This window comes from Mus pahari, chromosome 2 (assembly GCF_900095145.1).
Source record: "Mus pahari chromosome 2, PAHARI_EIJ_v1.1, whole genome shotgun sequence".
Lineage (NCBI taxonomy): Eukaryota > Metazoa > Chordata > Mammalia > Rodentia > Muridae > Mus > Mus pahari.
This window is the reverse complement of record NC_034591.1, coordinates 22,350,722-22,366,263: the sequence shown is the minus strand read 5'-3', so window position 1 is coordinate 22,366,263 and position 15,542 is coordinate 22,350,722. Positions and strand designations below refer to the sequence as shown.

Here is a 15,542-nt window from a genome sequence, read left to right as displayed (position 1 = left end):
AAAAAAAAAAAAGAAAAAAAGCATTTTAAGATTTTCATGTTATTTTGCATAAAAAACATTCATATTTTAACAGGCATTATAAAACCAAAGTAATATTCTAAATGCGAACTTACTGGTAGACACCATTATACACAAGAAACTGAGTGATCAGCGTAGCTAGGAAGGCGATGGTAATCCCAAGCCCAAGGCCGCTTCGGGAACGATCAAATGTCCACCACAAACCCAAAGAGAGGGCTGCTAAAGTCAAGGACAGCTGGACATTATTGGCAAAATCTAATTTCTAGTGATCCAAGAGTTAAGGAAACATTTTATAATTTATCATTAAAAAAACAAAAAACCCTAACCCCAGAATTACGTACAGGGTGCATCACTCTATAGTAACTGTCTGTTTCTAATGATGGCACATGACCAATCCTGAGTCCCCCAGTGTGGACCAGTCAGAGTGCTGGCTTCTAATAGTGAACTTTCTGACAGCTGGGAGACTTTGCTAGGAGCGCTGTCCCCGCGCCTTTACTCTTCAGCGAGTGGAAGCAGGCAGGGGCACCACCTCCATGTTGTCCCTGTGTCCCCTAGGTAGTAGTGAGTTGATCGGTGCTTGTCAGTGAGCACTCTCAGAGCTGGCTGGCAGGAAGGAGGCCCCGAAGCGCGGATACAGCCTCACAGTAGGAGGCCCCCCCGAAGCGGGGATACAGCCTCACAGTACCTTTTACTCCAGGTTGCTCTAGAAACTTAGCATTTGAAGAGTTTACCATCAAACTGGCCATTTTCATAGAAAATGCACAAAAGCACTGCATACTGCACGAAGGGCGTATGTCAGCTATGGACAGTAGAAGCCCGCGGGGACCTCCTGACCAGCCTTGGATTTCTGTGACAGAGAACAGGGACAGGGCTCTCACTATCACAGAACACACCAGTTGGGTAGAAGGCAAGAGAGAGGACAAAACTCCACTGAGCCACAGGAACTGAGAAGCACAAGGTAAACCTCTGCTTCTGCTATCAGTACAAAGGCCCTAGGAATGGAACACCAAGTCAGGAATAAGGTGGCGAGCAGTGACGATGTCCCCTGCCACAACCCAGATGACCCTCTGCACGGACACCAACTGAGGATACGGCACTGGCGTGGTTGATGCCAACGAACACGGCAATACAGCGCATGACGCTGGCCCACTCTCTCTTGAACTTGTGTGGTTCTCCCAGGTGACTGTCAATACAGGGATACAGTAAACCGACAACAGCTATTTAAAGAAAAACAAAACAGGATTAGGATACTGAAAATCAGTCCTTGTGTGGTCATTATTAGTAGAATCCAAACCACTTACTTTCCTAGGCAGTTTGTCACCTGTAGCAGCACAAAGTACGACTTTACATACACCCTGTAGGAAAAGGCTGTGGGAGGCCACCCCACTCTGCTTTCTTTTTCTGGGCCTTGACCTGGCCCCAGTGAAGACAAGTCTCATCCTGTGAGGAGGGCAGGACCCCAAGAAGGGAGAGAGAGCTCTGCTCACAGTCCCAGGCTGCCCTTGGGTGGACAAGCCTCCTCGGGTTTGTTTCCTCAGGTGTGAAATGAGGATTATGTAAGTAAAGTGGAGGGCAGAGAAGGTTCTGTGGTTCTCAGAGTTAGGTACTGTCACTAACACAGACTGGACTCCAAAACATTTGGACAGCGGAAGTTGGGCACTCCAGAAGATACAAGAGAGTAAAGCCCAGTACACGTGGGAGCCATCCCATGGACACAAGGCACAAGACCGCAGAGTCAGGCTGCAGTCCCACCTTGTCCCGTGTGAACACAGGCTCAGCCTCAGGGGTGACAGCGGTACCAGTCCAGCCTCATATTCAGATCAGAAACTGGTTTACTATTCCTGGGTTCCCTTAAACTTTCATCACAAACATGATGCTTCATGTTGAAGATAAACTTTCAAATTCAAAGAACCAAACCATTATGTTTCATATGTATGGAAAAGAGAATTCAAATCTCCATCTTATTCCCCAAGGAACCTTTAAATGTTGGGGATAGATGATTTACCTAACATGTATGAGGCCACCCTCAGTCCAAAACAAGCAAGAAGCACACAATTGTCACGAGGCTGACCCTCATAAAGCTGCAGGTGAGCCTGAGAGCAGCCTTGGAAATCAACAGTTAAGTGTCCTGCATCCTACATTTATCCCATGACTCAGCTACAGCACAGCACCCAAGCCCAGCATATAAAGCATAGGCAGGCAGTCAATAAAAGCTGGCTTCAAAGCAGAGAGGCACTGCTCCTGCTGTCCTGTGGCTGCAGACTGAAGGAAAGATGCACCGGAGAATATACTGCCCACCCACACAGAACAGGACAAAGACAAACAGGGCTGAGGGGGTTGAAACACTTGACAAATGGTTATCAATGCTGTACACTGTAAGGTATGCAGGGATCTGCTGGGCTGCAATTACTCAACATTTTTGGCAAAAGCAGCAAAATGATCAAGGAAAGAAAAACGAAGTCTGTGGCACTGTTACAAGTTTCGTTGGGCCTGAGAGGTGACACCATAGTTGTGCTTAGGCCCAAAGGCTCCTTTTTCCCTCCTGTCCCAAGTCTACTGGGCACGGTGTTCCAGAAGGTTTGGCTGATAGCCACAATCTGCAGAAGGCAGAAGTCTGTCCCTGGCAACTGCCTCGTGAGCGCACGTGATGGTTTGTTTTCAGTTATCCAGCGAGGTAGCACGTTTGCTCAGGCAGCCAATTGCTGCGTGGTGCTGCCCTCACCAGTTCTCCAGGCGGCCAATCCTGGCTTCTGGCTCAACGAGACGTCTGCGACTCCTCCACTTAAACTGCCAATTATCTCCTGACCTCATCTCCATCACTAGTCCCTCCAACTTCCGCCTGCCGCTCGCCAACATCAGGGGTTTCCTACCCTCTCCGTTCTCCTTTTCTTGTAACAAGGGTGACTTTAACAGCTGACGTGTCCCTTCATCCCCACCCCCACCCCAAGAACAAGGAAAGGCACTCACCCGCTGCCGTGCCACAGCACGGGGGCACCCACCAGGCGGAGGAGAAGATGGTGGCTATCACCTCGTCGGGGAAGAGCGTGACATTCCGCTGGATCTGCAGCAGGTTGAGCACCAGGGCCAGGACCACGCCAAATGAGAAGAGCACTAGGCTCCGCTGCACCAAGTCGTGGTGCCAGCTGCCCGGCCGCGCGCTGCATCCTGTGGTTCCCGCTCGCTGGCCCCGGGGCGCGTGCTCGGGTTCGGGGACTCCGGGGCCCTGCGGACAACGGGCCGCCGCAATCATGCCTCGCGGGAGGCTGTACGGCCTCGCAGCGCCCGCGCTTGGATAGCTCCAGACGTGGTCGTGCAGCCTGGGCATCGGCGTCCAGGCACACCGTGGAAGGTACACGCCACGACACCACACGTACCGCGCCCGGACGGCCCAGGAGCGGCCGCGGCCCCGCGCGGGTTCCGCTTATAAGGCAGACTGCCACGGGCGCCACGGGACCTCACCCAGCCTATCCACTGCCCGCGCGCCCTGCTGGGGGGCGTGCCTTCAAGCGGCCCCGCCCTGTCCGCGCGCCAGTCCGCTCGGGGTCTGGTGAGGCCGCGGGAGCCAATGGGAGGAGGGCGGCCCATATGACGTATGCACACGCCACCGGGGGGTGGGGCTGGTGCCCCGCACGCGCTCGAGCGCGCGCTATTCGTGCAGGCACCCGGGCGGGCACCGGGGCGGGCACCGGGGCGGGCGGCCCCGGAGTCAGATGGTCCGATGCTGCCCTACCCGGCTCTGCCCTGCAATGCGCTGTCGGACCTCGGTTTCTGAGATAACTAGGTCCGCGCAGGTCCTTTCCTTCAGGGTTCTGGCGCACACCCGGAGCGCAAACCCTCCTGAGTGTTCAGAAGACCTGGGATCGCTAGGGCTGGCTACTAGTGGCAGGTGCTCTGCAGGTTCACAGCTCAGTCCAGGGCTCCCTTAGCCAAGACCCCACGGGCTAAAACCACAGGGTAGTGAGCAGGCCTGAAAAGGCACTGTGTGTGTGTGAGACCTTAGGTAAGGAATGTGGCTCTGTGCCAAAAGTGTAAAGCAAAGTCACCCTCCTAAGCAGGCTGTTTCTCAGAGTTCATGGGGGCTGTCACTTTCCCAGCGTGACACGGGTGTGGGAACCTGGCTGTCTTTCCCTCACAGCCTGTCCACTCCTCTCTTAGCCATGTTGGCGTCCCTATGCGTTGTTTGGAAGAGCTTGAAGCAGTTTTGACTTCAAGGAATGTTGCAACTTGGGTCTTCGCCATTTTCCACACTCTGGCCAGTTCAAGCATATGAGGTTTCATGGGCATACACACACGGGGGGGGGGGGGCATCAGTACTGTATGCTGTATTACAGCAACATGGGAGCCTTTTTGACAGCAAGAAAGCAGGAGGGGCTGCCCAGCTCCAGCTGATAGGAAATTGTTATAGGCAGTGAGTCTCTGCTGTGGGACGTAGCAGGTGCTGCCGCCACCCATCATCAGCCGCAAGTACTCTAGACAGATGTTGAGAAAGCGACACCTGTGTAAATACACACAATTTTGCCCCTAAGGAACAGACACGTCACTCATAGGAAACTTGGCCCTAAGGAACAGAGATGCCAGTCACTTGCAGGAAGCTGGCTTGATGGGACAGGCTGTAGCCCAGACCCCGCACCCACGCCCCTACACCAAGCACCTGTCTCGTGAGCACTGAGATGTAATTCAGCCCCTTTTTCTCAAGCCATTTTGCTTGTCTTTACAGACACTTCCCCGGATTATTTTCCTGTTGTTATAATTCTTACCAAGTAGCCTTAGAGGTTCTAATAATACTTAGTGTGTTTTTATGATGCTTGCCTGGGGGCAGGGGTTGATCGCTTCAGACAATTGCTCTGTTACCAACTTGGCTGTTTCTTCTGCTTACCCAAGCCAGTATTACTGCAGTCTAACCTCTGCGGCTTCTTGACCATCTTATCTGCAATGGGACCAAAGCAAGCTGTGGTCTTAAACCCTGGTGGCTGTTGTGGTTTGCAGACCAAGGTCCCCTGTGGACCATGAAGGATATGCCCTGTGGTCTGGTTCTCTGGGGTCCCACGGGGGCTGCTATGGGCTCATGAGCAGTTCACCTCACTTTCAGTGAGCGCAGGGTGACGGTGGAGAAGAGTTCAAACTGAGGGTCTTGGAGATGCTGCCAGCCTATCGGAAATGATACCCGAGTATTCCAGAGCCTGCTAGTTGTCTGTCTGTTTGCATACTGGAGATGGAAGATCAGGGGTCCCTTCTCTGGCTCTGAGGATGAGTGGGATGGCTAGAGAAATGCTTTTGAGATGGAGCTCCTTGGCCCTTCACTGAGCACTTCGTGCTAATCATTAGAGCCTTTGCTGATAGCAGGTGATTCCATCTACTGAGAACTTACCTGGGAGCCACCCGTTGCTTTTTATCTATATCTCTGCCATTCTTTCTGGGATAATATCAATTATCATTTGCGACTCTAATTCTTAAAACGGACTAGATAAGGAAGTAGATTGGCTATTTTAATGTAGTCTCACCCCTTGTTCACTGTAGACTGTTCAGAAAATAGAATCATATCTGGGGCGAGGTAATGACTTGGTCAGTAACCTGTTTGCTGAACAAGAATAAGAAGCAGAGTTTGATCCCTCAGAACCCACGAGGAGCCACATAGGTAGCAGTGCATGGCTGTCTCAGTGCTAGGGAGACGGAGGACCCTTGCAGCATGGGGGCTGGATCATACACCCAAAACTGAGCTCTGAGTTCGGAGAGAGACCTTGTCTCAAAAAGAGGTGGAAAGCAATTGAGGGAGACTTCCGATATCTCCCTCTGACTGCCACATACAAGTACACCTGGACACACACGCCAACTTTCATCCTTCCACTGAGCAAGAGCTGCGGTTAAGATAGCATCGAGAGTATGTATTTCTAAATGTGTTTCTATGCAGAAGCCTATGTGGCTTTGTTAAGTGTTTATTTTGGGAAGGCTTATAATTTTTAATGTGTGTGTGTGTGTAAATATGTGTGTGTGTTACATGCATGTAGGTGGCCAGAAGAAAACAGATCCCCTCAGACTGGAACTACAGATAGTTATGTCACCGTGTGGTGCTGGGACCACACCGGGTCCTCTGCTAGCCATCTCTAGTCACAATAAATAAGCATGTGTTTATTGTGTGTGTTTGGAGGGTTGCTTCTCTCCTTCCACGTGGGTCCCAGGTATTGAATGCCAGCTTCCACCCACTGACCCATCTTGCTAGTCCCTGTACTACGTTCTGGAGTCACACTTGATAAAGGCAGAACCTGTTAATCAGGTAACCATGAACTTCTTCAGAATTGAAACCCCATTTACATGCTGTACAGTTCTCCCACTGAAGGCCTCCAGCCCAGTGGTTGCTCACAGATTCAGAAGGTGTAGCGACTTCTTTAGGGCTCCTGCTGCCCCTTCACCCTTTCCAGCCTCAGGCTGCCATGAAGCTGCCGCCTGCCTCTGTGAGCTGCCTGTTCTGAGCATTCCTGCAAACAGAATCATTCGCTGTGTGCTCTTTGACAGTTCTCTTAGCAAGAATGCTTTCAGGATTTATCCAAGCACAGCAATGCTTTGTTTCTTTTGATGGCTGACTAGTATTCCATTGTGTAGTATTCTGTATTTTGTCTGTTCCTCCACTGGCTGATGAACATTTGAGTTGTGTCTGCTCTTTAGCTCTGTGTGTGCACAGGAAAGATGTGTGCATGGTTCTGTGTGTGCATTTTCACTTCCCTTGGATGTAATGACATGAGTGGAATTACAAGGTCTCACAGGAAACTTCATGCCATTCTGCAGCCCCACTGGTACATTAGGAGGATCCCTGGGAGGTACTGGGCAGCTGGGTGGGAAGGTCACAGGATTGTCACAGTACAGACCCCTCTTGGTTGTGAAGAGGTGAGAGGGAAGAGAGAGAAAGTCCAGTAGCTGTGGGACTTAAACAGGTTGATTCTGGTCACTAAGTCTACTGTGGATAGACAGGGGTCGAAGGACAAGGCTTCTCGGGAAGTCAGTGGTTTTGGGGGGTTCCTTAGTTGAGGGAGTGTTGTGTAGCTATGCCCTGGAAATGGGAAACTCTGCCTTGTGTGTAGGTGGCGAGGCAGGGTGGGGGCAGAAGTGTCAGAAAGCTCAAGAGGCTTAGGAATTCATGGAGTCTCTGTGGGGATCATCATCTAAGCTATAAGCACTTGCTGGGGAGAGGGGACAGAGATGTCTGCAAAGCATGCAAGGAGCGCCAGGGATGCAGATTCTGGGAGTCCTTAACAATGCTGGAGTAGGTCATAAGAAACAGAACAGAATGCTACTGTGTGTGTGTGTTTGTGTGTGTGTGTGTGTGTGTACATGTGTGCTCACTTCTACAGCATGTGTGTGGAAGTCAGAGGACAACTTTTGGGAGTGGGTTCTCTCTTTCTACAATGTAGATCGCAGGGATTGACCTCACATTATCAGACTTGGTAGTGGGCAGACACCCTTACTCACTGAGCCATCTTTGCAGCCTGCAGTGAACCCTTTGATGACAGCTTGGTGTCACCCACACTCCTGTAATTATTCTGAGTAGACCCACTCGTTATCTAATCTAGACTCAGTGGAATGGTTTCTTTGGTCTGTAGTCACTGCCCTCCCTGGGATGAGTGGGCATTTATTCACACTTCTCCAGGAAAAATCACAGCACAGGGAGCAAAGGCTGATGGCAGGGAGTGCCAGTGTGGGAGCTTGAGGTTGGGAAGGTTGGGGTGGGGGAATTGATCTCTTGGGATCGAGGGCTTGAGGAGATCTGTGATGGTAAGCAATGGTGACACTCTGTCACTCTCTAGGTCAGCAGACAGGCTCCTAGATTTTTGCTTGTAGAGGAAAAAGTAGGACAGTGGAACCAGGGAAGTCAAATTGGGGCCTGGTGTTTGATGGGCTCATATCCTGCCTCAAGCCTTGTGAGGCAGAAGGAGACGCAGAGAGCAGTCAGGAAGAGGCGCTAGCCTGGGAAGAACCCATGTGGAATTAGATTCCTGCTTTTACTTGCATTGATTCTAGAAGCAGGCTGCACTTGAGCCCATGGAATAGAAGTGCCGAGGTAGCAGACCTGGGGCAGAGGAGGCCTACTTAAAGTCAGGCCCAGGCCAGCAGAAGCAGAGGCCACTGGATTGTTAAACACCTCGCTGCTTCCTTCTGGTGTGATCTGCAAGGATTAACTGGTGTAAGGCTGAAGGCAGGGAACTTACGGAAGGGCCTCTTTGGAGAACTTGACTGTTGCCTCCTGATACCTGGAAGTCAGATAACAGTTTAGTTTCAGTTTGTTGACAAGGGACTTTAGCACAGGGTAGTCAGGCTGTTTTGCTCTGCCCTCTGGCAGCTGGGCCTGGTGCAACAGCCCATGGGAACCAGGAAAATTACGTGACACCTCTGGTCCCCAGTGGGCAGCTGGTGAGGAGCCCAGCCATGTGGGGTGGAGTTGAAGATGAGCATGTCATGGGGAGATACTGCCCATAGGAGGCAAAATCCCAGCCAGCCTGATGACCTGGGGCTGGGCTGCTGGGCTGCTGGGCTGTCCTGCCCAGGAGGGCAAGGTGTGCTTGACTAAGGTTTCTGAAGGCCAACATGCCTGACAGAGGCTCACAGCGGGTTTGCGAGCTGACAGTGTGGTGGGGACAAAGGTAGGGACTGAGGGTGGCAGGTAGGTGCTAGGTGTCCCCTGTTGGCCCTCAGGATATACTATTGTTCGGAAATACAGCCCCTACAGATGGAGTAAGTTAGGATGAGGTTGCCCTCCCCTAATTAGAGACAAAGAATAGTACAGGAGAAGGGGGGCCAGATCCCCTCAGCTTGGGGGTGGGGTGGGATACTCCCCACGACAGTCCAGGGGTTAGTCTCTGTTGGAGTAGGACTGAGAAGCAAGGTATAGAGAAAGCTCTGGATCTGCAGCACAGGCTGCAGAACCACTCTGCTTTCTGCTGGCCCCTAGCCTGTGGCCCTCAAGGAAAGGCTGAGTGTCTGACCTAACCTCAGGCTCCCAAAGGAGCCCAACTAGAAAGAACCAGCTCTGCACGAGCAATGAATGGTAGCACTCTCATAGTGGGGTTTGCCTTGCTTACTCCTGCCCCTCCTTACCCCATTGCACCGTCTCTCCCTCAGTGCTTCTAGGCCTAACTTCCATCTCTATTCCCTCTCCTTCCTCTTCCTCTCCCCTCCCCTTCTCTCTCACAGACTCCTTCCCTTCCCTGCCTGTTGCTCAGTGAGGAACACAGAGGTGACCAGGTATTAGGGACTCACACTCGCTGTGAACCCTCCATGCCTGCTGAAGTAGATGAGCAGAAGCATAGCAGCTCATGGCAATGAAGTTTTATCATCTTGGGGGGCTAGAGCGTGGCAGGGCTGTGTGCCCCTAGGAAAGCCTGGTTCTGCCCTTGGTGACTACTGGAGGCTGCCTGCTTCCCTTGGCTCAGGGCATCTTCCTCTTGTCCCTCTGACTGTATTGATTGTGTCTCTTACTTTTCCTCCTGTCATTTACATCAGAACCATCTAAAGGACCCAGCTGCAAGTGTGTGTGTGTGTGTGTCCTCTAAGTACACAGCTGGGAAAACCTTTTTTCAGCATAATGGGACAGCTTGAGGACTTCCGGAGGTGATGAGGTGAAGTTTTCTCTCTTCTCAAGCGCTTTGGCGTAACCACATCTGGAGTCCCTTTGCTACCCAGGCCACACTTTACAGTGTGTCAGGACCCAGCTGTGTGTCTGCCAAATCAGACGCCTCAGCACACTGGCTCCTGTTTAAGCTTATGCCAAGAGCTCTGGAAATTCAAAGCCTGAGTGGTAGTCCAGGCTGATCATCCCACTCCAGAGGCGGGAGAGTGACAAGTTCCAGACCATCCTGGGCAACTCACTTTTGAGAGAGAGAGAGAGAGAGAGGGAGAGAGAGAGAATATGAGAGAATGTAGTGTGTGGAAGCAGAGCTTTGGGTATATAAGGCCCCAAGTTCGATCCTAGCCCCCCCGCCCCCCCCCACACACAAGGAGGTAAGAAAAGAGAGCGGTCCCTCAGACACTGAAGAGTGTCCAGCCAGCATGTGAACAGAGGAACCAGCAAAGCCAAGCCAGGCGAAAGGCAGCCTTTGCTGTGTGGGATTCCAAGGACTCCTGAGCAGGGAGCTAGAGCTGGAAAAACCAGCCAGGAGGAAGCCTGGGCATCACACCAGGGGGCATGACTCTTCCTGTGGGGTGTGGGGTCCCCAGACTGTTCTTCCTTTACTTCTGTTGATGGTAGTTTAGTTAGGATCCTTTCTCTCTGTGGTCATATGCTATCCAGCCTAAGTCTGTGCTATAGGGTGTAAGGAGGCATGTGCACAGTTACAGTCATGCTAAGCAGCCAGGTGCACTCCAGATGCCCCATCCCCCTTCTCATAGAGGCAACCATACTCTCCCCCTGTTCCTGTCTCCTTAAGAAAGCTAGCATGCACCCCAGTCAATACCATGGGCTCAAGGTCATGTGTAAGCTCCAAGTTGTTTAAGTAGTTAATCCTGAGATTAACAGCAGACTTCCTGTTGCACAGTCACTTCCCATCCCTTGGGAAACCACCATGGCTTATGTGGGATGTAAGTAAGAACCACAAGATTGGCAGGTGACATTTTAAGTATGCCATGTGGTCTCCCTTGTCCACAGCAGCGCCAGTTCAGATCTGGGCTGTGGTTGTTTGCCCTGCATGCACTATGATCTTTATAGGTCCCGGCATATGAGGCAGTGTCTGATTGCATACTTGCTGAGTATTAGCGCATATGGATTTCTTCTAGAAGCATCCTGCACACTGATGGCAGCTGCTATTAGCAGGGGGAATACAGACTGATCATCTCTCATGCTCACTGCAGCCTGGAAGCCTACAGCTTGGAGTCTGCCTGGCTGGTGACGGGGAGGTATCTGGACAGCATGAAGGAGCTAATCCGGTAGCATGAGGTGTCTTGCTCTGGAGCTGTATGGAATATGGGAGTGGACACATGCCTCCCACTTCTGTCTCCCAAGACGAAGGGCACGGGCTGGTTGTCTCTAGGCTGTCCTAGTACAAGGCCCTAGGGGTAGACACAGGCACTTGTTTCCACTGGATTAGGAAGCAGGGTGTGGCTAGGTTACAGCATTCTCAGAACTAAGCCTGCTTCCGCTTAACCCTCTGGAGTGTTAAGGGCTGCATGGAAGACAATGGCTCTAAGAACTCTGAAGGACTCTACATTGTTTCACTTTCTCGGTAACTATTGGCATGGGAGTCTTACAACAGCACAGGCAGCCATTGTATATTTTAGATTCTATATCTAGGAAGAGGGAGAGTGGAAAGACCACATTCTGTTCTTCTGTCGGGCTTAGAGTGGGCCAGAGGGTCAGGAGATGGAGCCCATGGAGTCCTAAGGGGCCGGACCAGTGATGAATGTTAGCCATGGAGAGGACAGATGTAGACTGCACCAGATACAAGATGGATCACTGTGGAACTGAAGGTCTGAGCCTCTTCAGGGAGACAGGAAGAGTAGAGGTGGCCTGCTCTACTCTGGGTTGACAGTGATCATGAGTCTGGGCAAGAGTAGGCAGGGCTGGGAATGGCATGGGGGTGGGAGTATGCTGTTAGACAGGCATGGTGGAAGTTATAGGCCACTGGTGGGTAGTGCTGGGGAAACGAATGGACAGCCTGTGGTTCATTGGTCATGCTGTCATAGCACAGCACCAGAGAACAGATCAATGCCCGAAGCACTCAACGCAGCTCCAAGATTGTTGTATGCTGCAACTTCTGGTGTTTTTCCTGTACATGCAGAAGTCTTTATTCTTATAGAAATAAAACAGTTTAATTATAGAAAACAAACCTTGTTGTTTTTTTGCCATCATTCCTCAGAATGAATCAACGTGATGATTCTTTGGGTTGGATTGTTTCATTTTTAAAACTCCTGTTTGAGCTGATTGGAGATTTTTTTTTTTAACAATTGATCAATGAATGGTGGGTTGGGATTAGGGCAGGATTCGTACTTTATATTTATGTGAAGGGAAGTCCTTAGTACTGATTATTAAAAAATCAAAATATTCATCCAGGATGGGGAAATGGGTTGGTGGGTAAAGCGTTTGCTATGTGTTAGTAAAGACCTGAGTTTGAACCTCAGTGCTCACTAAATGCAGAAGCACCTCATTGGTGGACCCATAACTCCGGGGCTAGGGGCACAGAGATGAGCCGTCCCTGAAGCAAGCGAGCCAGCTGCATTCTCTGGATTTTCACGCTCATGGCCAAGTGAGAGACCCTACTTCAGTATGTAAGGTGGAAAGAGAGTGAAGAAGAAACCTGACATTAGTGTTGCAGCCTCCATGTGTATTTGTAGATCGGTGTATCAATGCACACATGCAAATGCAGATGTGCACACACATACTTGCTACACACAAATATGCACAACCATCACTCATCTCTGGAAAACATCAAAGATGGTCTCCATCCTGTGCTCCAAATATGTAGCCATACACCAATTCCCTATGTAAACATAAACAAGCACATCCCTCCCACTGGTATGTAAACTTGCATCTGTTCTTAAGAGACAATAAATTAGAGGTATACAAAGAATTGTTTAAAAAGAAATGTCTCTGTAAACGTTTGATTGCTGTACCTATTGTCTTAGTGTCTTAGTTATGTTTCTTTGTTGTGAAGAGACCATTAACAAGTTTTTTGGGGGAATTCTGGTGTCACAAGGTGAGTCTATGACCTGATGTCATAGTAGGGAACATGGCAGGAGGCAGGCTAGGTGCTGTAACAGTAGACTGTAACAACAGTCTCTGTTGTTTGGCACAGGGAGGAGCTGGCAAGAGTTGGGGTTAGATAGGTGTGGGCTCCCCGCCCACCAGCTCAGCGCTGAGGCGCTTGCCTGGCCACGTTCCTTTCCCCTAACAATGTGAAGGGCTTTCCTAGGCTGTCTATCTAACTGTTTCACCATCTGCTGAGCCTTCCAGACACACTCTCCTCTAAAGTGTCTGTCTTTAAATGATCCAGGGATGGCAGAATGAGCATCTCTATTTGTGCCTCTCAGGAAAAAAAAAAAAAAAAAAAGATCTAATGCCGGGTCAGCCTGTCTACCTGTTCTGTTCAGGTTCAGGTTCTCTGGGATGACTCTGAAACTTGGGAAACGGGCTTGTGAAGGCTAAGGATTCTTTTGGGGTGCAGGCTTGCTGGAGGGGCTGGTATAGTAACACAAGAACTGTAGTCCTCTGGGTGTTTGGACCTAGGGCAGCAGGGACACCTGACCATATCAAGACAGTCTGAGGGAAAAAAGACTTTGACATAATAAGCACAATAGGTCTTCAAGACCCTGTGTCTCCAAGGCTCAGGGAGAGGGTCCTCCCAGCCTCACCATCTCTGAGCTTTCTGGCACAGCCCCTGCTCCTAGCATTTGGTTGAACTATTTCCAGCTTTGCTGTTGCCAGGCCTATGTTTACACATAGTGTTCTTTCTGTTCAGTTCTCTTCTCTCAGAGGGCTGCTAGGTTGAATCAAGTACCTACCCACTTCATTTCAGACCCCACTTCCTCACAAAGTCACTTTGCAGTTACCAGGATTTTTGTCCGATTTTAGCTACTGACACAATGCCAGAGGAAAGTATGTTAATTTCTCCTTGTTCTGACCAAACAACTGACAAGAGTCCATCTAAAGAGGAAGGCTTTATTTTGGCCCATAGTTTAAGGGGAACCAGACCACCATGGCAGGGAAAGGATTGCAGTGGTGGCACAGGGACCCAGAACACATCACATCCACAGTGAACACCAGTGCACACCTGGCTTTCTCCTTCCACTCTTTTTATTCAGGTTGGATACCCAGCCCACAGGACCCATCTCTAGGGATTTAGGACAGATCTTCCCTCTCCAATTAAATCTCTGTAGAAACATCCTCACATCCCATACCCAGAGGTGTGTTTCCTGGGTGACTACAAACCCAGCCGTGTTGACCACGAGTACTAACAATTGCAAGTAGGAAAGGGATGTTTTGCTTGTTGATATCTGTCCCTGGTCAGCTGGCTCTGTTACTTTGTGCCTGTGTCACGGTAAGGAGTAAAGCTGCTGGCCTCATGACCTCCAGAAAGGGGTATTGGGAAAGGGCTGGGAACAAGATGTAGCCCCTAAGGTCCCATTTTCTTCAAGTAAGTGCCACTACCTAAGTGTCCATCAAATTATAAGCCTACCACACAGATCTACTTGCTTCCCTGAAGCTCCACCTCCATACACAGTACATCATGGATGAAGCCTTCAACCTTTGAGCATATGTGGACATTTCAGAGCATCACACATGGGATAGAACTTCAACACACCCTTATGAGGGATACAAGTTAGTACATTCCAGACTGTCTTCCATTTGAAGAAGATGGAGATCACGGGAAGGACCAGTTGTAATCTCTAGGACATGGGAGCACCAAGCAAACCAACTCCTGCTTTGGGATAGAAACTCTATTTTCTATGTTTCATAGAGAGGAAACACACTGTCCATTTGAAGAGTTCCAGCAGCAGTGGCAATGTCAGTGTTCCTAACAGAGTGTGTGACTAACAGTCTCAAGGGAAGAGTTGGAGTTGGCTCAGCAGTTAAGAGCACCTGCTGCTCTTGGAGAGGACCGGATCCAGTTCCAGACACTTTCATCAGGCAGCACATTACTCCCCCTGACTCCAGTTCCAGGGAGTCTGACACCAGGCTTGAACACAGTACACACACACTCACCCATATGTAGTCTGGCTTAAGCCATATCTTAGGGTTTCTAGTCCTGCATAAACATCATGACCAAGAAGCAAATTGGGGAGGAAAGGGTTTATTCAGCTTACATTTCCACATTGCTGTTCATCACTGAAGGAAGTCAGGACTGGAACTCAAGCAGGTCAGGAAGCAGAAGCTGATGCAGAGGCCATGGAGGGATGTTCTTTACTAGCTTGCTTCCTCTGGCTTGCTCAGCTTGCTTTCTTATAGAACCCAAGACTACCAGCCCAGAGATGGTACCACCCACAAGGGGCCCTCCCTCCTTGATCACTAATTGAGAAAATGCCTTACAGCTGGATCTCATGGAGGCATTTCCTCAACTGAAACTCTTTTTCTCTGTGATAACTCCAGCCTGTGTCAAGTTGACACACAAAACCAGCCAGTACAAGCCAGGTGTAGTGACATACAACTTTGATCTTAGCACTGAGGAGGTAGAGATAGGAGAGTTAGGAGATCAAACTCATACATATGGAATTGGAGGTCAGCCTGGGCTACATAAGACACTGCCTTACAAAGAAGGAAGATGGGAAAGAAAAGGAGAGGAGGAGAAAGAGGAAGGACACCTGTTATTGTAAGTAGTGAGATAATGGGGAAAAGTCAAGTCAAGAGCTTTAACATCGCCTCTGGCCCTAAATTCAGGGAATAATCCTAGCCAGCAGTTTTGTAGCTAGTCTACTGTGTTTAATAAATAAATTAAATGAATTAATGAATAAATGTCCGATTTATTCATGCAAAGTCATTTCCAAAATAATGTCAGGCCTTGGCGATTGTCATTATTTGTCTTCTTTGGTTTTTTTTTTTTTTTTTTTTT

The 15,542-nt window shown here is 49.9% G+C and overlaps 1 protein-coding gene across 1 annotated transcript in view; it reads right to left on the bottom strand.

The window, feature by feature from the left end:
* Insig1 (insulin induced gene 1) overlaps nucleotides 1-3,432 on the bottom strand; it is an 8,789-nt gene extending 5,357 nt beyond the window's left edge. Inside the window, exons 1-3 of the mRNA XM_021190307.2 lie at nucleotides 2,986-3,432; nucleotides 1,111-1,235; nucleotides 114-280 (exon numbers count right to left, since the gene is read on the bottom strand). Coding sequence (XP_021045966.1) covers nucleotides 114-280; nucleotides 1,111-1,235; nucleotides 2,986-3,343 — 650 coding nt within the window. The 5' untranslated portion in view covers nucleotides 3,344-3,432. The remainder of the gene's footprint in view (nucleotides 1-113; nucleotides 281-1,110; nucleotides 1,236-2,985) is intronic.
* Nucleotides 3,433-15,542: the final 12,110 nt, after the last annotated feature.